This window comes from Oncorhynchus keta, unplaced genomic scaffold (assembly GCF_023373465.1).
Source record: "Oncorhynchus keta strain PuntledgeMale-10-30-2019 unplaced genomic scaffold, Oket_V2 Un_scaffold_187_pilon_pilon, whole genome shotgun sequence".
In the NCBI taxonomy this organism is placed as follows: Eukaryota; Metazoa; Chordata; class Actinopteri; order Salmoniformes; family Salmonidae; genus Oncorhynchus; species Oncorhynchus keta.
Genome location: NW_026290840.1, coordinates 200,125 through 227,218, shown reverse-complemented (window position 1 = coordinate 227,218; position 27,094 = coordinate 200,125). Strand labels below are relative to the sequence as shown.

Here is a 27,094-nt window from a genome sequence, read left to right as displayed (position 1 = left end):
ACCTAGAATACGGTCACCTTTCTTCTGGCTCGTTCTCTTCCAGCCTACATTACCCAGAGACACCTAGAATACGGTCACCTTTCTTCTGGTCATTACCATGAAGAAGCTGTGATTTGCTTAGCAAGAGCTTGTAGCCAATCAGACGCACCATAGAATCCTATTCTCAACCAATGATTGCTGTAATATTTGCATACAGGGGGCTCGACCAATCCCGTGGCATATACAGGAGCAAAGTTTGCGTGTCTGGCCTATAGGTCGAGATAACGGTCTACATATGATTAGCATGTGGTTATGGAAGGTGCTTCGTATTGATCCAGTATGTGGTGACAGTTCTCAGTTTGCGCCGTGGACCTGCTGGTTGAACTCTTTGATCCTCTGGAGGGAATCATATTTCTGTAGCACAACATGCCTAAAAGGAAGGTGAGTCTGGCTGTTTTTAAACCGATACTACTTGTCAATGTAGTTTATGTTGTATTCGAGAGAGGATAGCACTGCCTCCCATTGATTCTATTTAGAGACGCCGAGCCGGAACATTTGCTCGTTAGAACGGTTCAGTTGTGAACCGTTTGATCGGGAGGGGAGTCTAGAGGGGATGCGCTGGACGTGTCGGCATTCCTCCGTGTTATTCGGTGTGTTTTATGTCTAAGCCCCTGCTCTCCGTGGCCGGTGTGTTGGCCGCTGTCCCTTTCCTGCCTGTCCACCAGAAAGTCTGTCACCACTCCGTGCACTTCTCGCGCTCCGGAATGTCACCCATCCAGCCGGTAGGGATGAGTGCCACACTGTCGCAGCTTCATTTTAAAGTGACTGCGTGTTAGTGTGTCCGTTTCACCGATGGGCTTAATCTGTGTATGAAAGACAGATGTCTGCCTTTACTTATTTTGTAGTATTATAAAACAATTTTACAGCGACACCCTCTACTTCCTCCCTCCCTCTCTCTGTAGCCTTTCAGACCCATATATAACCACACTGACAGTCAAAACCTACAGAGCGAGAGGAGAACAGAGCGGGGAGGGGGAGAGGGATTGGGGCTGGTTATAGACTGTTGTTGTAGAGAGCAGCAATAGCCTATCAAAACAGCCGTTTGTTTGTGGCTGTGGTGCATTGTATTAGGGAACACACAGGGTCGGGGTATTGTTATAGAAGTGGGCTGTTTTACCTTTCCTCTGAGGACAGAGTGAGAAAGAGAGGGTTGGAGGTCATCAATACATCGTTCTGAGGCATTTGCCTGTTTTACTGAGAGGAAGACCATAGATGGGCTGCTGCCTACCTGTCTCCACACCTGCCGAGCTGCCTACCTACCTGCCGAGCTGCCTGCTGCCTACCTACCTACCTACCCACCTACCGAGCTGCCTGCCTACCTGTCTCCACACCTGCCGAGCTGCCTACCTACCTGCCGAGCTGCCTACCTACCTGCCGAGCTGCCTGCCTACCTGTCTCCACACCTGCCGAGCTGCCTGCCTACCTGCCGAGCTGCCTGCCTACCTGTCTCCACACCTGCCGACCTGCCTACCTGCCTGCCTACCTGCCGAGCTGCCCACCTGCCTGCCGAGCTGCCTGCCGAGCTGCCTGCCTACCTACCTACCTACCTACCTACCTACCTACCTACCTACCTACCCACCTGCCTACCTACCTGTCTTCCTGCCTACACACCAGCCTACCTGCCTACACACCTGCCTGCCAAGCTGTCTGTCTACCTACCTACCTGCCCAGCTGCCCACACACCTGCCTACACACCTGCCTAGCTGTTTATCTACCTGCCTAGCTGTCTTCCTGCCTACAAACCAGACTACCTGCCTACACACCTGCCTGCCTAGCTGTCTTCCTGCCTACACACCAGCCTACCTGCCTACACACCTGCCTAGCTGGCTACACACCTGCCTGCCAAGCTGTCTGTCTACCTACCTACCTACCTACCTACCTACCTGCCTAGCTGTTTACCTACCTACCTGCCTGCCTAGCTGTCTTCCTGCCTACACACCAGCCTACCTGCCTACACACCTACCTGCCTAGCTGCCTACACACCTGCCTAGCTGTCTGCTTAGCTGTCTACCTATTTACCTCAACACCTGCCTAGCGGTCTACTTGCCTACCTGCCTGCCTGCCTGCTGAGCTGCCTGCCTACACACCTGCCTGCCTGCCTACACACCTGCCTAGCTGTCTACACACCTGCCTAGCTGTTTACCTAACTACCTACCTACACACCTACCTGTCTAGCTGCCTACACACATGCCTAGCTGTCTACCTATCTACCTCCACACCTGCCTAGCTGTATCCCTGCCTACACACCGCACGAGCTGTCTACATAGCTACCTGTCTACTCGCCAAGCTGTCTACACACCAGCCTACCTGCCTACACCGCTGCCTACACACCTGCCTGCCGAGCTGCCTACCTGCCTGCCGAGCTGCCTACCTGCCTGCCGAGCTGCCTACCTACCTGCCTGCCGAGCTACCTACCTACCTATCTGCCGAGCTGCCTACCTTCCTACACACCTGCCTACCTTCCTACACACCTGCCTAGCTGGCTACACACCTGCCTACACACCCGCCTACCTGGCAACACACCCGCCTACCTGCTTACACACCAGCATACCTGCTTACACACCAGCCTACCCGTCTGCCTGCCTACCCGTCTGCCTGCCTACCCGTCTGCCTGCCTACCCGTCTGCCTGCCTACCCGTCTGCCTGCCTACCCGTCTGCCTGCCTGCCCGCCTGCCTACCCGTCTGCCTGCCTACCCGTCTGCCTGCCTACCCGTCTGCCTGTCTGCCGAGCTGCCTAGCTGTCTGCCTACCTGCCGAGCTCCCTAGCTGTCTGCCTAGCTGTCTGCCTAGCTGCTTGCCTAGCTGCTTGCCTAGCTGCTTGCCTAGCTGTCTGCCTACCTGCCGAGCTTCCTAGCTGGCTACACACCTGCCTACCTGCCTAGCTGTCTAGCTCTCCACACACTAGCCTACCTGCCTACACACTAGCCTACCTGCCTACACACCAGCCTACCAACCTAGCTGGCTATACACCTGCCTAGCTGGCTGCATAGCTGTCTACACACTAGCCTACCTGCCTACACACTAGCCTACCTGCCTACACACTAGCCTACCTGCCTACACACCAGCCTACCTGCCTACACACCAGCCTACCTGCCTACACACCAGCCTACCTGCCTACACACCAGCCTACCTACCTAGCTGGCTATACACCTGCCTAGCTGGCTGCATAGCTGTCTACACACCTGCCTAGCTGTCTACTAGAGCTGGGTGGTCTACTATATTTTAAAATATACCTGTATTCATGCACGAACCAGTTTGGGTTTTTACTTTACCTTCTAAAATGGCATTTCAATGTTTGGTTTGTTAAATGTGATACGGCATGTATAACTTCCATTTTTATAGTTTACTTTGCTACTTGAGTCATCCCTCTCCATGCTGCTTTCCACACAGCCCCGCCCCCTGTCACTCAAGAAGCTCATTTATTCACATTGAACCGTTTGGTACAGGGTCCACGGTACATTTATTCATATTGAACCGTTTGGTACAGGGTCCACGGTACATTTATTCATATTGAACCGTTTGGTACAGGGTCCACGGTACATTTATTCATATTGAACCGTTTGGTACAGGGTCCACGGTACATTTATTCACATTGAACCGTTTGGTACAGGGTCCACGGTACATTTATTCACATTGAACCGTTTGGTACAGGGTCCACGGTACATTTATTCATATTGAACCGTTTGGTACAGGGTCCACGGTACATTTATTCATATTGAACCGTTTGGTACAGGGTCCACGGTACATTTATTCATATTGAACCGTTTGGTACAGGGTCCACGGTACATTTATTCATATTGAACCGTTCGGTACAGGGTCCACGGTACATTTATTCATATTGAACCGTTCGGTACAGGGTCCACGGTACATTTATTCATATTGAACCGTTTGGTACAGGGTCCACGGTACATTTATTCATATTGAACCGTTTGGTACAGGGTCCACGGTACATTTATTCACATTGAACCGTTTGGTACAGGGTCCACGGTACATTTATTCACATTGAACCGGTTGGTACAGGGTCCACGGTACATTTATTCACATTGAACCGTTTGGTACAGGGTCCACGGTACATTTATTCACATTGAACCGTTTGGTACAGGGTCCACGGTACATTTATTCACATTGAACCGTTTGGTACAGGGTCCACGGTACATTTATTCACATTGAACCGTTTGGTACAGGGTCCACGGTACATTTATTCACATTGAACCGTTTGGTACAGGGTCCACGGTACATTTATTCACATTGAACCGTTTGGTACAGGGTCCACGGTAACAGGGTCCACGTTACATTTATTCACATTGAACCGTTTGGTACAGGGTCCACGGTACATTTATTCATATTGAACCGTTTGGTACAGGGTCCACGGTACATTTATTCACATTGAACCGTTTGGTACAGGGTCCACGGTACATTTATTCACATTGAACCGTTTGGTACAGGGTCCACGGTACATTTATTCACATTGAACCGTTTGGTACAGGGTCCACGGTGAACTGCGAACTGAACAATACATTAATCATATATTATAGCTAGGAAAATATATTTCATTGTATACATTTAAAAAAATATATATATATTATTGCATAAACCAATGGTGTATAAATGAACGTGGGATAAATATCCACGTAATGTTTTATAGTTGTCTGCAGCTCATTAGTTATGAAGGAAAAGAGCGTCGGAGCCTCAATTAACTTAAATAGCGAACTGCTAATTCCTTCATATCTGTTATTTTTATTTCTTGTAAATTGACTGAACACATGTTCTCATTTGCAGCAACAACCTCGGGAATAGTTACAGGGGAGAGGAGGGGGATGAATGAGACAATTGTAAACTGGGGATTATTAGGTGACTGTGATGGTTTGAGGGGGAAATTGGGAATTTAGCCAGGACACCAGGGTTAACACCCCTACTCTTACGATAAGTACCATGGGATCTTCAATGACCTCAGAGAGTCAGGACACCCGTTTAATGTCCCATCCGAAAGACGACACCCAACACAGGGCAATGTCCCCAATCACTGCCCTGGGGAATTGGGATATTTATTTAGACCAGTGGAAAGAGTGCCTCCTACTGGCCCTCCAACACCACTTTCATCAGCATCTGGTCTCCCATCCAGGGACTGGTGGATTAAACGGCAACCAATCAGAAACGACTTCTCTTCACGGCCTTCAGGCAACAACATGAGCGGGTGTTCTCCACTGCTAAGCCCATCTGTGCTCACTGCAGATCATCTTCTTAAAGAAAAACTTGAATCTGGTAAATCTAAGTAACCAGTCTCAAGTGGTCCTATTTTAAGGCACTGCTACGTGACTTAATGTTGATATGCTGCTGGACTGCTGCACCCCTGTTGAAGATCTGTTTTTTAAATGACTGTTTTATTTCATGTTATAAGGCTGATTTTCTTCCCGGGAAGGAGAGGAGGGCTGAAATGCAGCGTGGTTATTTATAAACATCTTTAATGCAAGATGAAAACGTGAACACTATACAAAATAAGAAAACGTGGAAAACCGAAACAGTCCTAACTGGTGCAAAACACAGAGACAGGAACAACCACCCACAAGATACCTAAAGAATATGGCTGCCTAAATATGGTTCCCAATCAGAGACATCGATAAACAGCTGCCAGGCAACCATAGACTTACCTAGAACACTCAACTGAACAACCCCATAGACTTACCTAGAACACTCAACTGAACACAACCCCATAGACTACAAAAACCCTAGATAAGACAAAAACACATGAATCCCCCATGTTACACCCTGGCCTAACCAACATAATAAATACTAAGGCCAGGGCGTGATAAAGGCACTGCTGTGTTTTTTTTTAGTCGTCCCGTTGTTTCCATCTGCTCCAGGGAATTCAAGCTTACTATTATAACACATGGAAAATCTAAATACAAATGACATATTTCTCAGGCATTTATTTTGTCGATGTATTGAAACCGAACTATTTCACCACTACTGTGATGATATTTTGGCCATATCGCCCAGCCCTACTGTCTACACGTGTGTGTGTGACAGGTTCTAAATTGCTCCTTATCAATGACAGACCATAGTAAACACAATTCCTCTCATTTATACAATACTGGCATGACCTGTGATGTCCAGGGTCACTGTAATGACCTCATTTGTGTAACTACTATTTTATTGTAAGGTTCTCATCTCCACTGAGGCTGAGAGATTGTATCTGCTGGGAGTCATGATCTCTAGTCCTCATCTCCACTGAGGCTGAGAGATTGTATCTGCTGGGAGTCATGATCTCTATGCCCTCTCTCTTCTTCACTCCCTCTCCTCTTCAGTAATAATCTTTATCTCTAACACGGAACCCAAACCAGCTGCGAGCGTGCACCATCGTGCATAAATGTATTTTGTCCCCCCACACCAAACGCGATCACAACATGCAAGTTAAAATATCAAAACAAACTCTGAACCAATGACATTAATTTGGGGACAGGTCGAAAAGCGTTAAACATTTATGTCAATTTAGCTAGCTTGCACTTTCTAGCTAATTTGTCCTATTTAGCTCGCTTGCTGTTGCTAACTAATTTGTCCTGGGATATAAACATTGAGTTGTTATTTACCTGAAATGCACAAGGTCCTCTACTCCAACAATTAATCCACACATAAAACAGTCAACTGAATTGTTTCTAGTCATCTCTCCTCCTTCTAGGTTTTTTCTTCTATTGACTTTATATTGCGATTGACAACTTTCATAAATTAGGTGCATTACCACCACTGACCTCGTTCGTCTTTCAGTCACCCACATGGGTATAACCAATGAGGAGATGGCACGTTAGGTACCTGCTTCTATAAACCAATGAGGAGATGGGAGTGGCGGGAGTGGCAGGACCTGCAACGCGATCTGCGTCACATAGAACTGACTTCTATTTTAGCCCTTGACAACACAGATGCTCGTTAGCGTGTGCGAGCAGTGTGGTGCAATAATTGAATAATATAGATTTCTAAATTTATTTTGCAACGCTCGCACACACGACGCGAGCGGTGAAGTCAGCCTGTTAGTCAAGAAGCTATCTGCTCCAGTCTAGAGGCAGGTTTCCCAGACAGGTTCATCCTTGAGAGACTTGGTACTTCCAGCTGTGAAACCGGTGTGTGTGTTCCTGGATGTCGAATGCTGACATATCTGTGATTTGACGTGGAGCCTCACCTGTTACACAGTACACTGGCTATACGGTACACTGGCTATACAGTACACTGGCTATACAGGGAAGTCAGAAACCAATGTAGTCAGTCAGTCAGTCAGTCAGGAAAGTTAAGGCTTTTTCAAACAGAAATTTGCTTCCTGTAACACTAATTCCAAAAAGTTCTGGGACACTAAAGTCCATGGAGAATAAGAGCACCTCCTCCCAGCTGCCCACTGCACTGAGGATAGGAAACACTGTAAAGTCCATGGAGAATAAGAGCACCTCCTCCCAGCTACCCACTGCACTGAGGATAGGAAACACTGTAAAGTCCATGGAGAATAAGAACACCTCCTCCCAGCTGCCCACTGCACTGAGGCTAGGAAACACTGTAAAGTCCATGGAGAATAAGAGCACCTCCTCCCAGCTGCCCACTGCACTGAGGCTAGGAAACACTGTAAAGTCCATGGAGAATAAGAGCACCTCCTCCCAGCTGCCCACTGCACTGAGGCTAGGAAACACTGTAAAGTCCATGGAGAATAAGAGCACCTCCTCCCAGCTACCCAGGATAGGAAACACTGTCACCACCGATGAATCTACGATAATCGAGAATTTCAATAAGCATGAAATTCTTCACGACTGGCCATGCTTTCCACCTGGCTACCCCTACCCCGGCCAACACCTCAGCACCCCCCCGACGCAACCGGACCTCTGGCAGTGTCTATGGGGGCGCCACAGGTTTCAAACCTCGGGCCGACTCTTCTCTGTATATATCAATGATGTCTCTCTTTCTGCTGGTGAGTCTCTGATCCACCTCTACGCAGATGACACCATTCTGTATACTTCTGGCCCCTCTTTGGACACTGTGTTAACTAACCTCCAGACGAGCTTCAATGCCATACAACACTACTTCCGTGGCTTCCAAATGCTTTTAAATGCTAGTAAAACTAAGTGCATGCTCTTCAACTGATTGCTGCCTGCACCTGCCTGCCTGACTAGCATCACTACTCTGGACGGTTTCAAATTACACTATGTGGACAACTACCAATACCTAGGTGTCTGGTTAGACTGTAAACTCTCCTTCCAGACTCACATTAAACATCTCCAATCCAAAATTAAATCTAGAATCGACTTCCTATTTCGCAACAAAGCCTCCTTCGCTCATGCTGCCAAACATACCCTCGTAAAACTGATTATCCTACCGATCCTCGACTTCGGCGATGTAATTTCCAAAATAGCCTCCAACACTCTACTCAGCAAACTGGATGCAGTCTATCACAGTGCCATCTGTTTTGTCAACAAAGCCCCATATACTACCCACCACTGACCTGTATGCTCTCGTTGGCTGGCCCTCACTATATATCCGTCACCAAAACCACTGGCTCCAGGTCATCTATAAGATAAAGCCCTGCCTTATCTCAGCTCACTGGTCACCATAGCAACACCCACCCGTAGCACCTGCTCCAGCAGGTACATTGCACTGGTCATCCCCAAAGCCAACACTTACTTTGGCCACATTTCCTTCCAGTTCTCTGCTGCCAATAACTGGAAGGAATTACAAAAATCACTGAAGCTGGAGTCTTAGCGCTCCTCACTAGCTTTTAGCATCAGCTGTCAGAGCAGCTTACCGATCACTGTACCTGTACACAGCCCATCTCTAAATAGCCCACCCAACTACCTCATCCCCATATTGTTATTTATCCTCTTGCTCTTTTGCTCCCCAGTATCTCTACTTGCACATCATCATCTGCACATCTATTCACTCCAGTGTTAATTCTAAATTGTAATTATTTTTTTTGCCTCTATGGCCTATTTATTGCCTTACCTCCCTACTCTTCTACATTTGCACACACTGTACATATATCTATTTTTATTTTCTATTGTGTTATTGACGATTTATTGTACGTTTGCTTGTGTAACTGTTTGTCTGCTTTGCTTGGTCGCAGTTGTAAATGAGAAGTGGTCTACCTGGTTAAATAAAGGTGAAAAAATAACTTTAGTTAGCTGTCGTTACGCCATGTGGATGAAGTGTGTTGAATAATTTTTAAAAATTGTACCTTTTATTTTACTAGGCAAGTCAGTTAAGAACAAATTGTTATAATCTAACTCTCCTGTCTGCATTTCTTTTAGTCTCCTGAAGGGGCCCATGCCAAGGATGCCTCCAAGGTCACCAAGCAGAAGGTCACCAAGCAGGAGGTAGGAGCTCCGTGTCGTGTTTGTGTGTTTTTAAACAACAGCAAACCACAGTCACCACACACAGTCCATTCAGCAAACACTCACTGATACATGAAGAGGTGTCTTTATACATACACACTCTATCCAATCCCACACACTACCAGCCCCTCAACACATAACTGATATGCCCCCTGTCCCTTTTCCCCCTCTCGTTCCCTGTGTGTGTGTCTCTGTCTCTCTCTCTGTGTTTCTCTGTGTCTCTGTCTCTCTCTCTGTGTTTCTCTGTCTCTCTCTGTCTCTCTCTCTGTGTTTCTCTGTCTCTCTCTCTGTGTTTCTCTGTCTCTCTCTGTGTTTCTCTGTGTCTCTCTCTGTCTCTTTCTCTGTGTTTCTCTGTGTGTCTCTCTCTGTCTCTCTGTCTCTCCTTCTGTAGCCCACCAGGCGGTCAGAGAGGTTGTCATCGGTAAGTTGAATAATTCCCTCTTCCTCCATCCCTCTCTCATTCTTCCTACCTCCCTCCTCTCCTCTCTGCTGTCTCTCAGATTGTTGCTCAACGCTAGGGCCAGGCGTAATCTGTGGGGTCACAGTTTCTCACAGCCACCAGGCGTGATGTTAGGAGCTCAACAATAATCTGTTGGATTCATTTTAATCTAACCTTTATTTTTATATATATATATATACATACATACATACATACATACATACATACATACATACATACATACATACATACATACATACATACATACACATATATATATATATACACTTACCAGAACGAGCTAGTGTTTTATTCAGTCAATGTTCCATTCAGACAGCAGCGTTCTAAAGGAGCGTTCTAATGGAGCGTTGGAAAGGAGCGTTCTAATGGAGCGTTGGAAAGGAGCGTTCTAATGGAGCGTTGGAAAGGAGCGTTGGAAAGGAGCGTTCTAATGGAGCGTTGGAAAGGAGCGTTCTAATGGAGCGTTGGAAAGGAGCGTTCTAATGGAGCGTTGGAAAGGAGCGTTCTAATGGAGCGTTGGAAAGGAGCGTTCTAATGGAGCGTTGGAAAGGAGCGTTCTAATGGAGCGTTGGAAATGAGCGTTCTATTGGAGCGTTGGAAAGGAGCGTTCTAATGGAGCGTTGGAAAGGAGCGTTCTAATGGAGCGTTGGAAAGGAGCGTTCTAATGGAGCGTTGGAAATGAGCGTTCTATTGGAGCGTTGGAAAGGAGCGTTCTAATGGAGCGTTGGAAAGGAGCGTTCTAATGGAGCGTTGGAAAGGAGCGTTCTAATGGAGCGTTGGAAAGGAGCGTTCTATTGGAGCGTTGGAAAGGAGCGTTCTAATGGAGCGTTGGAAAGGAGCGTTCTAATGGAGCGTTGGAAAGGAGCGTTCTAATGGAGCGTTGGAAAGGAGCGTTCTAATGGAGTGTTGGAAAGGAGCGTTCTATTGGAGTGTTGGAAAGGAGCGTTGGAAAGGAGCGTTGGAAAGGAGCGTTCTATTGGAGTGTTGGAAAGGAGCGTTCTATTGGAGCGTTGGAAAGGAGCGTTCTAATGGAGCGTTGGAAAGGAGCGTTCTATTGGAGCGTTGGAAAGGAGCGTTCTATTGGAGTGTTCTAATGGAGTGTTGGAAAGGAGCGTTCTAATGGAGTGTTGGAAAGGAGCGTTCTAATGGAGCGTTGGAAAGGAGCGTTCTATTGGAGCGTTGGAAAGGAGCGTTCTATTGGAGCGTTGGAAAGGAGCGTTCTAATGGAGCGTTGGAAAGGAGCGTTCTAAAGGAGCGTTCTATTGGAGCGTTCTAATGGAGCGTTGGAAAGGAGCGTTCTAAAGGAGCGTTCTATTGGAGCGTTCTAAAGGAGCGTTCTAAAGGAGCGTTCTATTGGAGCGTTCTAAAGGAGCGTTCTATTGGAGCGTTGGAAAGGAGCGTTCTAAAGGAGCGTTCTATTGGAGCGTTCTAAAGGAGCGTTCTATTGGAGCGTTCTAAAGGAGCGTTCTATTGGAGCGTTGTAAAGGAGCGTTCTAATGGAGCGTTCTAAAGGAGCGTTCTATTGGAGCGTTGGAAAGGAGCGTTCTATTGGAGCGTTGGAAAGGAGCGTTCTAATGGAGCGTTGGAAAGGAGCGTTCTAAAGGAGCGTTCTATTGGAGCGTTCTAAAGGAGCGTTCTATTGGAGCGTTCTAAAGGAGCGTTCTAAAGGAGCGTTCTATTGGAGCGTTCTAAAGGAGCGTTCTAAAGGAGCGTTCTAAAGGAGCGTTCTAAAGGAGCGTTCTATTGGAGCGTTGGAAAGGAGCGTTCTAAAGGAGCGTTCTATTGGAGCGTTCTATTGGAGCGTTGGAAAGGAGCGTTCTATTGGAGCGTTGGAAAGGAGCGTTCTATTGGAGCGTTGGAAAGGAGCGTTCTAATGGAGCGTTGGAAAGGAGCGTTCTATTGGAGCGTTGGAAAGGAGCGTTCTATTGGAGCGTTGGAAAGGAGCGTTCTAATGGAGCGTTGGAAAGGAGCGTTCTAATGGAGCGTTGGAAAGGAGCGTTCTAATGGAGTGTTGGAAAGGAGCGTTCTAATGGAGTGTTGGAAAGGAGCGTTCTAATGGAGCGTTGGAAAGGAGCGTTCTAATGGAGCGTTCTAATGGAGCGTTGGAAAGGAGCGTTCTAATGGAGCGTTCTAATGGAGCGTTGGAAAGGAGCGTTCTAATGGAGCGTTTGAAAGGAGCGTTCTAATGGAGTGTTGGAAAGGAGCGTTCTAATGGAGCGTTCTAAAGGAGCGTTCTGTTGGAGCGTTGGAAAGGAGCGTTCTGTTGGAGCGTTGGAAAGGAGCGTTCTAATGGAGCGTTGGAAAGGAGTGTTCTAATGGAGTGTTGGAAAGGAGCGTTCTATTGGAGCGTTGGAAAGGAGCGTTCTATTGGAGGGTTCTAATGGAGTGTTGGAATGGAGCGTTGGAAAGGATCGTTCTATTGGAGCGTTGGAAAGGAGCGTTCTAATGGAGTGTTGGAAAGGAGCGTTCTAATGGAGCGTTGGAAAGGAGCGTTGGAAAGGAGCGTTCTAATGGAGTGTTGGAAAGGAGCGTTCTAATGGAGCGTTGGAAAGGAGCGTTCTAATGGAGCGTTCTAATGGAGCGTTGAAAGGAGCGTTCTAATGGAGCGTTGAAAGGAGCGTTCTAATGGAGCGTTTGAAAGGAGCGTTCTAATGGAGTGTTGGAAAGGAGCGTTCTAATGGAGCGTTCTAAAGGAGCGTTCTGTTGGAGCGTTGGAAAGGAGCGTTCTGTTGGAGCGTTGGAAAGGAGCGTTCTAATGGAGCGTTGGAAAGGAGTGTTCTAATGGAGTGTTGGAAAGGAGCGTTCTATTGGAGCGTTGGAAAGGAGCGTTCTATTGGAGTGTTCTAATGGAGTGTTGGAATGGAGCGTTGGAAAGGAGCATTCTATTGGAGCGTTGGAAAGGAGCGTTCTAATGGAGAGTTGGAAAGGATTGTTCTAATGGAGCGTTGGAAAGGATTGTTCTAATGGAGCGTTGGAAAGGATTGTTCTAATGGAGCGTTGGAAAGGATTGTTCTAATGGAGCGTTGGAAAGGAGCGTTCTATTGGAGTGTTGGAAAGGAGCGTTCTATTGGAGCGTTGGAAAGGAGCGTTCTATTGGAGTGTTCTAATGGAGTGTTGGAATGGAGCGTTGGAATGGATCGTTCTAATGGAGTGTTCTAATGGAGTGTTGGAAAGGAGCGTTCTAATGGAGCGTTGGAAAGGAGCATTCTATTGGAGTGTTGGAAAGGAGCGTTCTATTGGAGTGTTGGAAAGGAGCGTTCTATTGGAGTGTTGGAAAGGAGCGTTCTAATGGAGCGTTGGAAAGGAGCGTTCTAATGGAGCGTTCTAATGGAGCGTTGGAAAGGAGCGTTCTAATGGAGCGTTCTAATGGAGCGTTGGAAAGGAGCGTTCTAATGGAGCGTTTGAAAGGAGCGTTCTAATGGAGTGTTGGAAAGGAGCGTTCTAATGGAGCGTTCTAAAGGAGCGTTCTGTTGGAGCGTTGGAAAGGAGCGTTCTGTTGGAGCGTTGGAAAGGAGCGTTCTAATGGAGCGTTGGAAAGGAGTGTTCTAATGGAGTGTTGGAAAGGAGCGTTCTATTGGAGCGTTGGAAAGGAGCGTTCTATTGGAGTGTTCTAATGGAGTGTTGGAATGGAGCGTTGGAAAGGAGCGTTCTATTGGAGCGTTGGAAAGGAGCGTTCTAATGGAGAGTTGGAAAGGATTGTTCTAATGGAGCGTTGGAAAGGATTGTTCTAATGGAGCGTTGGAAAGGATTGTTCTAATGGAGCGTTGGAAAGGATTGTTCTAATGGAGCGTTGGAAAGGAGCGTTCTATTGGAGTGTTCGAAAGGAGCGTTCTATTGGAGCGTTGGAAAGGAGCGTTCTATTGGAGCGTTGGAAAGGAGCGTTGGAAAGGAGCGTTCTATTGGAGCGTTGGAAAGGAGCGTTGGAAAGGAGCGTTCTATTGGAGCGTTGGAAAGGAGCGTTGGAAAGGAGCGTTCTATTGGAGCGTTGGAAAGAAGCGTTCTAATGGAGCGTTGGAAAGGAGCGTTCTATTGGAGTGTTGGAAAGGAGCGTTCTATTGGAGCGTTGGAAAGGAGCGTTCTATTGGAGTGTTCTAATGGAGTGTTGGAATGGAGCGTTGGAATGGATCGTTCTAATGGAGTGTTCTAATGGAGTGTTGGAAAGGAGCGTTCTAATGGAGCGTTGGAAAGGAGCATTCTATTGGAGTGTTGGAAAGGAGCGTTCTATTGGAGTGTTGGAAAGGAGCGTTCTATTGGAGTGTTGGAAAGGAGCGTTCTATTGGAGTGTTGGAAAGGAGCGTTCTATTGGAGTGTTGGAAAGGAGCGTTCTATTGGAGTGTTGGAAAGGAGCATTCTATTGGAGTGTTGGAAAGGAGCGTTCTATTGGAGTGTTGGAAAGGAGCATTCTATTGGAGTGTTGGAAAGGAGCGTTCTAATGGAGTGTTGGAAAGGAGCGTTCTAATGGAGTGTTGGAATGGAGCGTTCTAATGGAGCGTTGGAAAGGAGCGTTCTAAAGGAGCGTTCTATTGGAGTGTTCTATTGGAGTGTTCTAATGGAGTGTTGGAAAGGAGCATTCTAATGGAGTGTTGGAAAGGAGTGTTCTAATGGAGTGTTGGAATGGAGCGTTCTAATGGAGCGTTGGAAAGGAGCGTTGGAAAGGAGCGTTCTAAAGGAGCGTTCTATTGGAGCGTTGGAAAGGAGCATTCTATTGGAGTGTTCTATTGGAGTGTTCTAATGGAGTGTTGGAAAGGAGCATTCTATTGGAGCGTTGGAAAGGAGCGTTCTATTGGAGCGTTGGAAAGGAGCGTTCTATTGGAGCGTTGAAAGGAGCGTTCTATTGGAGCGTTGAAAGGAGCGTTCTATTGGAGTGTTGGAAAGGAGCGTTCTAATGGAGCGTTGGAAAGGAGCGTTCTAATGGAGCGTTGGAAAGGAGCGTTCTAATGGAGTGTTGGAAAGGAGCGTTCTAATGGAGCGTTGAAAGGAGCGTTCTAATGGAGTGTTGGAAAGGAGCGTTCTAATGCAGCGTTGGAAAGTGGCGTTCTAATGGAGTGTTGGAAAGGAGCGTTCTAATGGAGCGTTGGAAAGGAGCGTTCTAATGGAGTGTTGGAAAGGAGCGTTCTAATGGAGTGTTGGAAAGGAGCGTTCTAATGGAGTGTTGGAAAGGAGCGTTCTAATGGAGTGTTGGAAAGGAGCGTTCTAATGGAGTGTTGGAAAGGAGCGTTCTAATGGAGTGTTGGAAAGGAGAGTTCTAATGGAGTGTTGGAAAGGAGCGTTCTAATGGAGTGTTGGAAAGGAGCGTTCTAATGGAGTGTTGGAAAGGAGCGTTCTATTGGAGCGTTGGAAAGGAGCGTTCTAATGGAGTGTTGGAAAGGAGCGTTCTATTGGAGCGTTGGAAAGGAGCGTTCTAATGGAGCGTTGGAAAGGAGCTTTGGAAAGGAGCGTTGGAAAGGAGCGTTCTAATGGAGCGTTGGAAAGGAGCGTTCTATTGGAGCGTTGGAAAGGAGCGTTCTAATGGAGCGTTGGAAAGGAGCGTTGAAAGGAGCGTTCTAATGGAGCGTTCTAATGGAGCGTTGGAAAGGAGCGTTCTAATGGAGCGTTGGAAAGGAGCGTTCTAATGGAGCGTTGGAAAGGAGCGTTCTAATGGAGTGTTGGAAAGGAGCGTTCTAATGGAGCGTTGGAAAGGAGCGTTCTAATGGAGTGTTCTAATGGAGTGTTGGAATGGAGCGTTCTAATGGAGCGTTGGAAAGGAGCGTTCTAATGGAGCGTTGGAAAGGAGCGTTCTATTGGAGCGTTGGAAAGGAGCGTTCTATTGGAGTGTTGGAAAGGAGCGTTCTAATGGAATGTTGGAAAGGAGCGTTCTATTGGAGCGTTGGAAAGGAGCGTTCTAATGGAGCGTTGGAAAGGAGCGTTCTATTAGAGCGTTGGAAAGGAGCGTTCTAATGGAGCGTTGGAAATGAGCGTTCTATTGGAGCGTTGGAAAGGAGCGTTCTATTGGAGCGTTGGAAAGGAGCGTTCTAATGGAGCGTTGGAAAGGAGCGTTCTATTGGAGCGTTGGAAAGGAGCGTTCTATTGGAGCGTTGGAAAGGAGCGTTCTAATGGAGCGTTGGAAATGAGCGTTCTATTGGAGCGTTGGAAAGGAGCGTTCTAATGGAGCGTTGGAAAGGAGCGTTCTAATGGAGCGTTGGAAAGGAGCGTTCTATTGGAGCGTTGGAAAGGAGCGTTCTATTGGAGCGTTGGAAAGGAGCGTTCTAATGGAGCGTTGGAAAGGAGCGTTCTAATGGAATGTTGGAAAGGAGCGTTCTATTGGAGCGTTGGAAAGGAGCGTTCTAATGGAGCGTTGGAAAGGAGCGTTCTAATGGAGCGTTGGAAAGGAGCGTTCTAATGGAATGTTGGAAAGGAGCGTTCTATTGGAGCGTTGGAAAGGAGCGTTCTAATGGAGCGTTGGAAAGGAGCGTTCTAATGGAGCGTTGGAAAGGAGCGTTCTAATGGAGTGTTCTAATGGAGTGTTGGAATGGAGCGTTGGAAAGGATCGTTCTAATGGAGTGTTCTAATGGAGTGTTGGAAAGGAGCGTTCTAATGGAGCGTTGGAAAGGAGCGTTCTAATGGAGCGTTGGAAAGGAGCGTTCTAATGGAGTGTTGGAAAGGAGCGTTCTAATGGAGCGTTGGAAAGAAGCGTTCTAATGGAGTGTTCTAATGGAGTGTTGGAATGGAGCGTTCTAATGGAGCGTTGGAAAGGAGCGTTCTAATGGAGCGTTGGAAAGGAGCGTTCTAATGGAGTGTTCTAATGGAGTGTTGGAATGGAGCGTTGGAAAGGATCGTTCTAATGGAGTGTTCTAATGGAGTGTTGGAAAGGAGCGTTCTAATGGAGCGTTGGAAAGGAGCGTTCTATTGGAGTGTTGGAAAGGAGTGTTCTATTGGAGTGTTCTAATGGAGTGTTGGAATGGAGCGTTGGAAAGGATCGTTCTAATGGAGTGTTCTAATGGAGTGTTGGAAAGGAGCGTTCTAATGGAGCGTTGGAAAGGAGCGTTCTATTGGAGTGTTGGAAAGGAGTGTTCTAATGGAGTGTTCTAATGGAGTGTTGGAATGGAGCGTTGGAAAGGATCGTTCTAATGGAGTGTTCTAATGGAGTGTTGGAAAGGAGCGTTCTAATGGAGCGTTGAAAGGAGCGTTCTATTGGAGTGTTGGAAAGGAGTGTTCTATTGGAGTGTTCTAATGGAGTGTTGGAATGGAGCGTTCTAATGGAGTGTTGGAATGGAGCGTTCTAATGGAGTGTTCTAATGGAGTGTTGGAATGGAGCGTTGGAAAGGATCGTTCTAATGGAGTGTTCTAATGGAGTGTTGGAAAGGAGCGTTCTAATGGAGCGTTGGAAAGGAGCGTTCTATTGGAGTGTTGGAAAGGAGTGTTCTATTGGAGTGTTCTAATGGAGTGTTGGAATGGAGCGTTCTAAAGGAGCGTTGGAAAGGAGCATTCTATTGGAGTGTTGGAAAGGAGTGTTCTATTGGAGTGTTCTAATGGAGTGTTGGAAAGGAGCGTTGGAAAGGAGCGTTCTATTGGAGCGTTGGAAAGGAGTGTTCTATTGGAGTGTTCTATTGGAGTGTTCTAATGGAGTGTTGGAAAGGAGCGTTCTAATGGAGCGTTGGAAAGGAGCGTTCTAATGGAGCGTTGGAAAGGAGCGTTCTAATGGAGCGTTGGAAAGGAGCGTTCTAATGGAGTGTTCTAATGGAGTGTTGGAATGGAGCGTTGGAAAGGATCGTTCTAATGGAGTGTTCTAATGGAGTGTTGGAAAGGAGCGTTCTAATGGAGCGTTGGAAAGGAGCGTTCTAATGGAGTGTTGGAAAGGAGCGTTCTAATGGAGCGTTGGAAAGAAGCGTTCTAATGGAGTGTTCTAATGGAGTGTTGGAATGGAGCGTTCTAATGGAGCGTTGGAAAGGAGCGTTCTAATGGAGCGTTGGAAAGGAGCGTTCTAATGGAGTGTTCTAATGGAGTGTTGGAATGGAGCGTTGGAAAGGATCGTTCTAATGGAGTGTTCTAATGGAGTGTTGGAAAGGAGCGTTCTAATGGAGCGTTGGAAAGGAGCGTTCTATTGGAGTGTTGGAAAGGAGTGTTCTATTGGAGTGTTCTAATGGAGTGTTGGAATGGAGCGTTGGAAAGGATCGTTCTAATGGAGTGTTCTAATGGAGTGTTGGAAAGGAGCGTTCTAATGGAGCGTTGGAAAGGAGCGTTCTATTGGAGTGTTGGAAAGGAGTGTTCTAATGGAGTGTTCTAATGGAGTGTTGGAATGGAGCGTTGGAAAGGATCGTTCTAATGGAGTGTTCTAATGGAGTGTTGGAAAGGAGCGTTCTAATGGAGCGTTGGAAAGGAGCGTTCTATTGGAGTGTTGGAAAGGAGTGTTCTATTGGAGTGTTCTAATGGAGTGTTGGAATGGAGCGTTCTAATGGAGTGTTGGAATGGAGCGTTCTAATGGAGTGTTCTAATGGAGTGTTGGAATGGAGCGTTGGAAAGGATCGTTCTAATGGAGTGTTCTAATGGAGTGTTGGAAAGGAGCGTTCTAATGGAGCGTTGGAAAGGAGCGTTCTATTGGAGTGTTGGAAAGGAGTGTTCTATTGGAGTGTTCTAATGGAGTGTTGGAAAGGAGCGTTGGAAAGGAGCGTTCTATTGGAGCGTTGGAAAGGAGTGTTCTATTGGAGTGTTCTATTGGAGTGTTCTAATGGAGTGTTGGAAAGGAGCGTTGGAAAGGAGCGTTCTAAATTACTATTTCATTCAGACCGTGAATGTTCTGAACAGTGTTCTAAAGGTGGGGGTGGGAAAACATCCCTGTAGGTTCCGTCTGATCCTGCTCTTGTTTTTGTTCCTTTGCTCTCGTTTGCCAGACCTTATCTCTGTCTGTCATGTGATCTCACTGTCAAATATTATTCCGTGGATAATATAGTGATAATGTTATTACTGTACCTTAGTACTGATTATGTTAGATAATTAACCAACATGTTCTTGTTGCTTATATACTTTATTTAACCAGGTAGGCTTGTTGAGAACAAGTTCTCATTTGCAACTGCGACCTGGCCAAGATAAAGCATAGCAGTGTGAACAGACAACACAGAGTTACACATGGAGTAAACAATATGATAGCCTGCCCTGTTTACTGATATTAAATCAACTATTTAGTAAGTACTGTTTTTAAGTTGTACATAGCGCTTTATCTAAGGTGTTGCCCTCTACTGGTGGGTATTGTATGGCCTTACCTATAGCCTACTATACACTTACTGTTCAGGTTTACATATATTTCAATGATAAGATATTTCAATTGTATTTTCCCATTCAATTTGCTAAGATAATTCTATAGAAATGCCCCATTCTCTAAACTAAGCTAATTATATGGTGTTTCCCAACTCTATGCTAGAATAAGCTAAGCTAATTACATGGCGTTTCCCCAATCTTTGAGTGCTAAAGCTAACGTGTGTCTCTCTCTGACCTGCAGAAACCAGCTCCTCCCAAACCTGTTGAGGTCAAGCCTAAGAAGGCTATATCCAAGGTAAAGCCATCGACCCCCCCCCCCCCACCCACACACACACACACACACACACACACACACACACACACACACACACACACACACACACACACACACACACACACACACTGCAATGGAGTGTGTATCCACAAATGCATGATGTTTGTTTTAAAGTCTCATGTACCTTTAGTCCATTTGAATGTTCTCAAAGGTACTCTCAGTCCTGTGTTTTTATTGGTTGTCTTTGTCCTCTGTTGGGATTAGTCGACTCTGTTTCTGTGTTCGGATTTAGCTGGCTGTTATTGTTCTGATTGGCTGGCTGTCTCTCTTCTGTGTTCTGATTGGCTGGCTGTGTCTGTGCTGTGTTCTGATTGGCTTTCTCTGCCCAAAGGACATGAAGGAAAAGAAAGGTGGCGCTAAGGTGAAGGAGGATGGCCCCTCCCATAACGGACAGGCTATGACTGAGGAGGTACGCTAGGCCACACCTCCAGAGGATAGGAGGGGGCTGGTGGTGGGATTATAATAATCTAACATGTAGAAGGAGAGGAGGAGGAGGGGGGCTGGTGGTGGGATTATAATCATCTAACATGTAGAAGGAGGTGGTGGGAGGAGGAGGGGGCTGGTGGTGGGATTATAATCATCTAACATGTAGAAGGAGGAGGAGGAGGAGGGGGCTGGTGGTGGGATTATAATCATCTAACATGTAGAAGAAGGAGAGGAGGAGGAGGGGGCTGGTGGTGGGATTATAATCATCTAACATGTAGAAGGAGAGGAGGAGGAGGGGGCTGGTGGTGGGATTATAATCATCTAACATGTAGAAGGAGAGGAGGAGGAGGGGGCTGGTGGTGGGATTATAATCATCTAACATGTAGAAGGAGAGGAGGAGGAGGGGGCTGGTGGTGGGATTATAATCATCTAACATGTAGAAGGAGAGGAGGAGGAGGGGGCTGGTGGTGGGATAATAATCATCTAACATGTAGAAGGAGAGGATTATAATCATCTAACATGAGAAGGAGGGGGAGGAGGGGGCTGGTGGTGGGATTATAATCATCTAACATGTAGAAGGAGAGGAGGAGGGGGGGCTGGTGGTGGGATTATAATCATCTAACATGTAGAAGGAGAGGAGGAGGAGGGGGCTGGTGGTGGGATTATAATCATCTAACATGTAGAAGGAGAGGAGGAGGAGGGGGGCTGGTGGTGGGATTATAATCATCTAACATGTAGAAGGAGAGGAGGAGGAGGAGGGCTGGTGGTGGGATTATAATAATCTAACATGTAGAAGGAGAGGAGGAGGAGGGGGCTGGTGGTGGGATTATAATCATCTAACATGTAGAAGGAGAGGAGGAGGAGGAGGGGGGCTGGTGGTGGGATTATAATCATCTAACATGTAGAAGGAGGGGGGCTGGTGGTGGGATTATAATCATCTAACATGTAGAAGGAGAGGAGGAGGAGGGGGGCTGGTGGTGGGATTATAATCATCTAACATGTAGAAGGAGAGGAGGAGGAGGGGGCTGGTGGTGGGATTATAATCATCTAACATGTAGAAGGAGAGGAGGAGGAGGGGGGCTGGTGGTGGGATTATAATCATCTAACATGTAGAAGGAGAGGAGGAGGAGGGGGCTGGTGGTGGGATTATAATCATCTAACATGTAGAAGGAGAGGAGGAGGAGGGGGCTGGTGGTGGGATTATAATCATCTAACATGGAGGAGGAGGGGGGCTGGTGGTGGGATTATAATCATCTAACATGTAGAAGGAGAGGAGGAGGAGGGGGGCTGGTGGTGGGATTATAATCATCTAACATGTAGAAGGAGAGGAGGAGGAGGGGCTGGTGGTGGGATTATAATCATCTAACATGTAGAAGGAGAGGAGGAGGAGGGCTGGTGGTGGGATTATAATCATCTAACATGTAGAAGGAGAGAGGAGGAGGGGGCTGGTGGTGGGATTATAATCATCTAACATGGAAGGAGAGGAGGAGGGGGCTGGTGGTGGGATTATAATCATCTAACATGTAGAAGGAGAGGAGGAGGGGGGGCTGGTGGTGGGATTATAATCATCTAACATGTAGAAGGAGAGGAGGAGGAGGGGGGCTGGTGGTGGGATTATAATCATCTAACATGTAGAAGGAGAGGAGGAGGAGGGGGCTGGTGGTGGGATTATAATCATCTAACATGTAGAAGGAGAGGAGAGGAGGAGGGGGGTGGTGGGATTATAATCATCTAACATGTAGAAGGAGAGGAGGAGGAGGGGGCTGGTGGTGGGATTATAATCATCTAACATGTAGAAGGAGAGGAGGAGGAGGGGGCTGGTGGTGGGATTATAATCATCTAACATGTAGAAGGAGAGGAGGAGGGGGCTGGTGGTGGGATTATAATCATCTAACATGTAGAAGGAGAGGAGGAGGAGGGGGCTGGTGGTGGGATTATAATCATCTAACATGTAGAAGAGGAGAGGAAAGGAGGGGGCTGGTGGTGGGATTATAATCATCTAACATGTAGAAGGAGAGGAGGAGGGGGCTGGTGGTGGGATTATAATAATCTAACATGTAGAAGGAGAGGAGGAGGAGGAAGGGCTGGTGGTGGGATTATAATCATCTAACATGTAGAAGGAGAGGAGGAGGAGGGGGCTGGTGGTGGGATTATAATCATCTAACATGTAGAAGGAGAGGGAGGAGGAGGAGGGGGCTGGTGGTGGGATTATAATCATCTAACATGTAGAATAAATCTAAGGAGAGGAGGAGGAGGGGGCTGGTGGTGGGATTATAATCATCTAACATGTAGAAGGAGAGGAGGAGGAGGGGGCTGGTGGTGGGATTATAATCATCTAACATGTAGAAGGAGAGGAGGAGGAGGGGGCTGGTGGTGGGATTATAATCATCTAACATGTAGAAGGAGAGGAGGAGGGGGCTGGTGGTGGGATTATAATAATCTAACTGTAACATGGAGGAGGAGGGCTGGTGGTGGGGTGTTTATAATCATCTAACATGGAGGAGGAGGGGGGCTGGTGGTGGGGATTATAATCATCTAACATGTAGAAGGAGAGGAGGAGGAGGGGGGCTGGTGGTGGGATTATAATAATCTAACATGTTCTCAGGAGGGGGGGCTGGTGGTGGGGATTATAATCATCTAACATGTAGAAGGGAGGGAGGACCTGGTGGTGGGATTATAATGGTCTAACATGTAGAAGGAGAGGAGGAGGGGGGCTGGTGGTGGGATTATAATCATCTAACATGTAGAAGGAGAGGAGGAGGAGGGGGCTGGTGGTGGGATTATAATAATCTAACATGTAGAAGGAGAGGAGGAGGAGGGGGGCTGGTGGTGGGATTATAATAATCTAACATGGAGGAGGGGGGCTGGTGGTGGGATTATAATCATCTAACATGGAGGAGGGGGGCTGGTGGTGGGATTATAATAATCTAACATGTAGAAGGAGAGGAGGAGGAGGGGGCTGGTGGTGGGATTATAATAATCTAACATGGAGGAGGGGGCTGGTTAAATGGGATTATAATAATCTAACATGTAGAAGGAGAGGAGGAGGAGGGGGCTGGTGGTTAAATAAAGGGATTATAATAATCTAACATGGAGGAGGGGGCTGGTGGTGGGATTATAATCATCTAACATGTAGAAATAGAGGAGGAGGAGGGGGGCTGGTGGTGGGATTATAATCATCTAACATGTAGAAGGAGAGGAGGAGGAGGGGGCTGGTGGTGGGATTATAATCATCTAACATGTATTATAATCCTGGTATGGTGGTGGGAATAATAGAGGAGGAGGAGGGGGCTGGTGGTGGGATTATAATCATCTAACATGTAGAAGGAGAGGAGGAGGAGGGCTGGTGGTGGGATTATAATCATCTAACATGTATAATCATCTAACAGGAGAGGAGGAGGAGGGGGCTGGTGGTGGGATTATAATCATCTAACATGTAGAAGGAGAGGAGGAGGAGGGGGGCTGGTGGTGGGATTATAATCATCTAACATGGAGGAGGAGGGGGGCTGGTGGTGGGATTATAATCATCTAACATGTATTCCTTTGATGTTCTCCCTGTCTGAATATCTGTCTCACACACATACACACAGATATGTGTGTCTCGCTCCAGTGTCAGTGTGACCTACTACAGAAGTCTTGCTCCCTACTCCATGTCTGTCAGAGGCCAGAGTGAGACAGTCAGAGTCAACGGTATGACAGACAGATGGTGTGCTGTGGGATCTTGACAGAGTGTGATTTAAACAGAGTGTTGTCTCCAAATGGAACCCTATTCCCTCAGGAATTCTTGAAAGACGAGACAATCTCCACTTTTTTTAAAATCACAAATAACACCCGCCCGCTTAACCCAGAAGACAGCTGCACTAATGTGTCGGAGGACACACCATTCAACTGACGACCTCAGTCAGCCTGCAGGCACCCGGCCCACCACAAGGAGTCGCTAGAGCACTGCCACATAGAGTTGGCCAGAAGGCTATACTGGAAAACCTAACCTCTATCACGTAGAGGAGGCCAGAAGGCTAAACTGGAAAATACCTACAATGTGATTTTCTGGATTTTTTTTCTCATTTTGTCTGTCATAGTTGAAGTGTACCTACGATGAAAATGACAGGCTTCTCATCTTTTTAAATGGGAGAACTTGCACAATTGGTGGCTGACTAAATACTTTTTTGCTCCACTGTATAACCTATCGGGCGGCAGGTAGCCTAGCAGTTAAGAGTGTTGAGCAAGTAACTGAAAGGTCATTAGTTTGAATCCCCGAGCTGATTATCTGAAAAATATGTTAATGTGCCCTTGAACAAAGGAAAGTGTCTGCTGAATCAGGGGTTCCCAAGCTTCCACTCGGGGCCCCCCTTCCAGCATTGGGGAACATCCCGTGACCCCCTGCAAGCGTGCCACGTTTATTTCTGTAGGCACAAGCATTATTCAAGACTCAAACTGTTCACACCTCTCTTGTTGGTGGAGCTAAAGAAGAACAATCCTGCAGTTCTAGACATTTTGTCATGAGGTGCAAAGAACACGTTGCCGTTTTAAAGCTAATCTTCTTGCAGTTCTAGACATTTTGTCATGTCTGTGTGTTCATGTGATATGAACGACTAAAAATGACTATCTACAGGCTAAAAAAAAAACAAAATAAAAAAGCGTTAGCTGATATGCGAGTTGATCTGGACATTTCAAGTTATAATTATATCTCTCTAAGGTCTGTAATGACAAGAGGAACTGATGATGCACTAACCGATTTAGAAATGGTACCTTGTGCATTCTACTATTACATCGTTCAAAGAGTACGTTTAAAGCCGGACTGAGTTCCTTCAAAAATAACCTCTGTGGGTGACTTTAACCAGTGTGTGTGTGATATCTATCAATAATTGGGGGATTTAACCTCTGTGGGTGACTTTAACCAGTGTGTGTGTGATATCTATCAATAATTGGGGGGATTTAACCTCTGTGGGTGACTTTAACCAGTGTGTGTGATATCTATCAATAATTGGGGGATTTAACCTCTGTGGGTGACTTTAACCAGTGTGTGTGCTGTAAACTAAGTGTTGGAGCACTTTAAACCTTGATGTGGTTGTGTACACTAACATTGTGTGGTTGTGACTGCAGTATGAAATGTGTGTGTGTTTCCCCCATCAGTATGTACAGAACAGGAGGCTGGTGCCACCATAATTGGGGAGGATGGGCTCGTGGTAATGCCTGGAGCGGAATTAGTGGAACGGTATCATTCATAATTGCATTCCATTTACTCCATTCCTGCAATTATTATGAGCTCTCTTCCCCTCGGCAGCCTCTAACAGTGGTGTGGACTGCTGGTGATACTACTAACTCCCAGCTAGCTAGTCATCTTCTCCTTGACCATGGAACCATGGATGGAAACATCGTACCTCCCACGGGTACTTCCTGGTCCCTTTATGACATCACGTATGACATCGTGGTATATTTGTTTCTGTCTGCAGGAGACTGAGGCTGTGGAGGCGGAGTCGGTCAAGGAGAAGGAATGAGGAAATGGGGGGGTCTTTCTCTGACTCCTCCCAAACCAGTACCATGGAAACGGAGGATTCTTTTTTTTCCCAGGATTTTGTAAAATGCTGATTTTTTTGTTTGTCCTGTGATACTAGCAAAGATAACCAGCAGCAAACCACTTCCACACTCCTTACAGTTGTCTCTCCCTCTCCTCTCCTTTTCTTTCCTTTCCTCCCTGGAAGACAGAATGAAGTGACATGTTTTTATAAAATGGCCGCAAGTATTCTTCCTCTGGCAGTGGGAGGAGCCTCATGGGGTCACCATGGTGATGCCTCTCAGTTCCTCTCTAAACAATGTCATGTCCTCTTGACCGTGATGGCTCTTTTGTGATGACATCGCTGTAAATTAAGTGGACCTTCCACCTCTGACATCAGAGACCCAAGGGTCAGACTAGGCTCCTATGATATAACAAGTGACCTTTGACCCTGACCTGAGGTGTTGCCATGGGGAATATTTGCAGCTTTTTAAACAGATTTAGAAGTGTTCAGAATCGCCAGCCACTGCTGTGTTGTAATTTGTGAGTCTGTGGTTGTCTGTCAGAGTAGACTGTTCTAGAACTCTGGCTTCCAGAACCTCTGGGTTCCACCCTGGTTGTCTGTCAGAGCAGGCTGTTCTAGAACTCTGGCTTCCAGAACCTCTGGGTTCCACCCTGGTTGTCTGTCAGAGCAGACTGTTCTAGAACTCTGGCTTCCAGAACCTCTGGGTTCCACCCTGGTTGTCTGTCAGAGCAGACTGTTCTAGAACTCTGGCTTCCAGAACCTCTGGGTTCCACCCTGGTTGTCTGTCAGAGCAGACTGTTCTAGAACTCTGGCTTCCAGAACCTCTGGGTTCCACCCTGGTTGTCTGTCAGAGCAGGCTGTTCTAGAACTCTGGCTTCCAGAACCTCTGGGTTCCACCCTGGTTGTCTGTCAGAGCAGACTGTTCTAGAACTCTGGCTTCCAGAACCTCTGGGTTCCACCCTGGTTGTCTGTCAGAGCAGACTGTTCTAGAACTCTGGCTTCCAGAATCTCTGGGTTCCACCCTGGTTGTCTGTCAGAGCAGCATAGCAATAACAAGTGGCGCTTCTGTTCTAGAACTCTGAGGCTTCTAGAACCTCTCTGGGTTCCACCCTGCCTGTGGGAAAACATTATTTTGAAATAAAACAGAGTTGACATTTTGTGAGTACTGTGTGTTTTACTTTATAGTATATCTAGTCACTATCTGTACCCATACAATACCCTCTTCACCTGTATTTATGCCGTGTGTGTGTGTGTGTGTGTGTGTGTGTGTGTGTGTGTGTGTGTGTGTGTGAGAGAGGTGAATGGAGGGGTGGGGGGGGGCAAGTGGCCATGTTCAATACAACTGCTGTGTCAGGAAATGAAAGATCAGCATTTAAGCTTTAAAACGCACAGTTATAGCAGTTATTATTACAGGTATACCAGTTATTATTATTTATACCAGTTATTATTACGGTTATACACAGTTATAACAGTTATTATTAGTTATAACAGTTATAATTACGTCTATACACAGTTATAACAGTTATTATTACAGGTATACCAGTTATTATTATTTATACCAGTTATTATTACGGTTATACACAGTTATATCAGTTATTATTATTTATACCAGTTATTATTACGGTTATACACAGTTATAACAGTTATTATTATTTATACCAGTTATTATTACGGTTATACACAGTTATAACAGTTATTATTAGTTATAACAGTTATTATTAGTTA

At 46.6% G+C, this 27,094-nt stretch overlaps 1 protein-coding gene across 4 annotated transcripts; it reads left to right on the top strand.

The window, feature by feature from the left end:
• Positions 1-248: 248 nt before the first annotated feature.
• hmgn3 (high mobility group nucleosomal binding domain 3) lies at positions 249-26,526 on the top strand. Of its 4 annotated transcripts, none has more exons than XM_052514663.1 (7): positions 249-420; positions 9,316-9,381; positions 9,791-9,820; positions 19,332-19,385; positions 19,756-19,833; positions 23,441-23,540; positions 24,547-24,615. In XM_052514663.1, the coding sequence occupies exons 1-7, from the start codon at positions 406-408 to the stop codon at positions 24,552-24,554; spliced, it is 351 nt and encodes a 116-aa protein (XP_052370623.1). In that variant the 5' UTR covers positions 249-405; the 3' UTR covers positions 24,555-24,615. The 4 variants fall into 4 exon arrangements, with proteins under 4 accessions (XP_052370623.1, XP_052370625.1, XP_052370622.1 ...); XM_052514662.1 differs by lacking the exon at positions 24,547-24,615 and adding an exon at positions 25,304-26,526 and having other exon boundaries at positions 252-420; XM_052514665.1 differs by lacking the exons at positions 23,441-23,540; positions 24,547-24,615 and adding an exon at positions 25,304-26,526 and having other exon boundaries at positions 251-420.
• Positions 26,527-27,094: the final 568 nt, after the last annotated feature.

Coding starts and splice junctions, on each gene's coding strand:
- hmgn3 (XM_052514662.1), top strand. Junction 9,382..9,790: donor AGAAGGTCACCAAGCAGGAG/GTAGGAGCTCCG, acceptor CTCCTTCTGTAG/CCCACCAGGCGGTCAGAGAG. Junction 9,821..19,331: donor GGTCAGAGAGGTTGTCATCG/GTAAGTTGAATA, acceptor TCTGACCTGCAG/AAACCAGCTCCTCCCAAACC.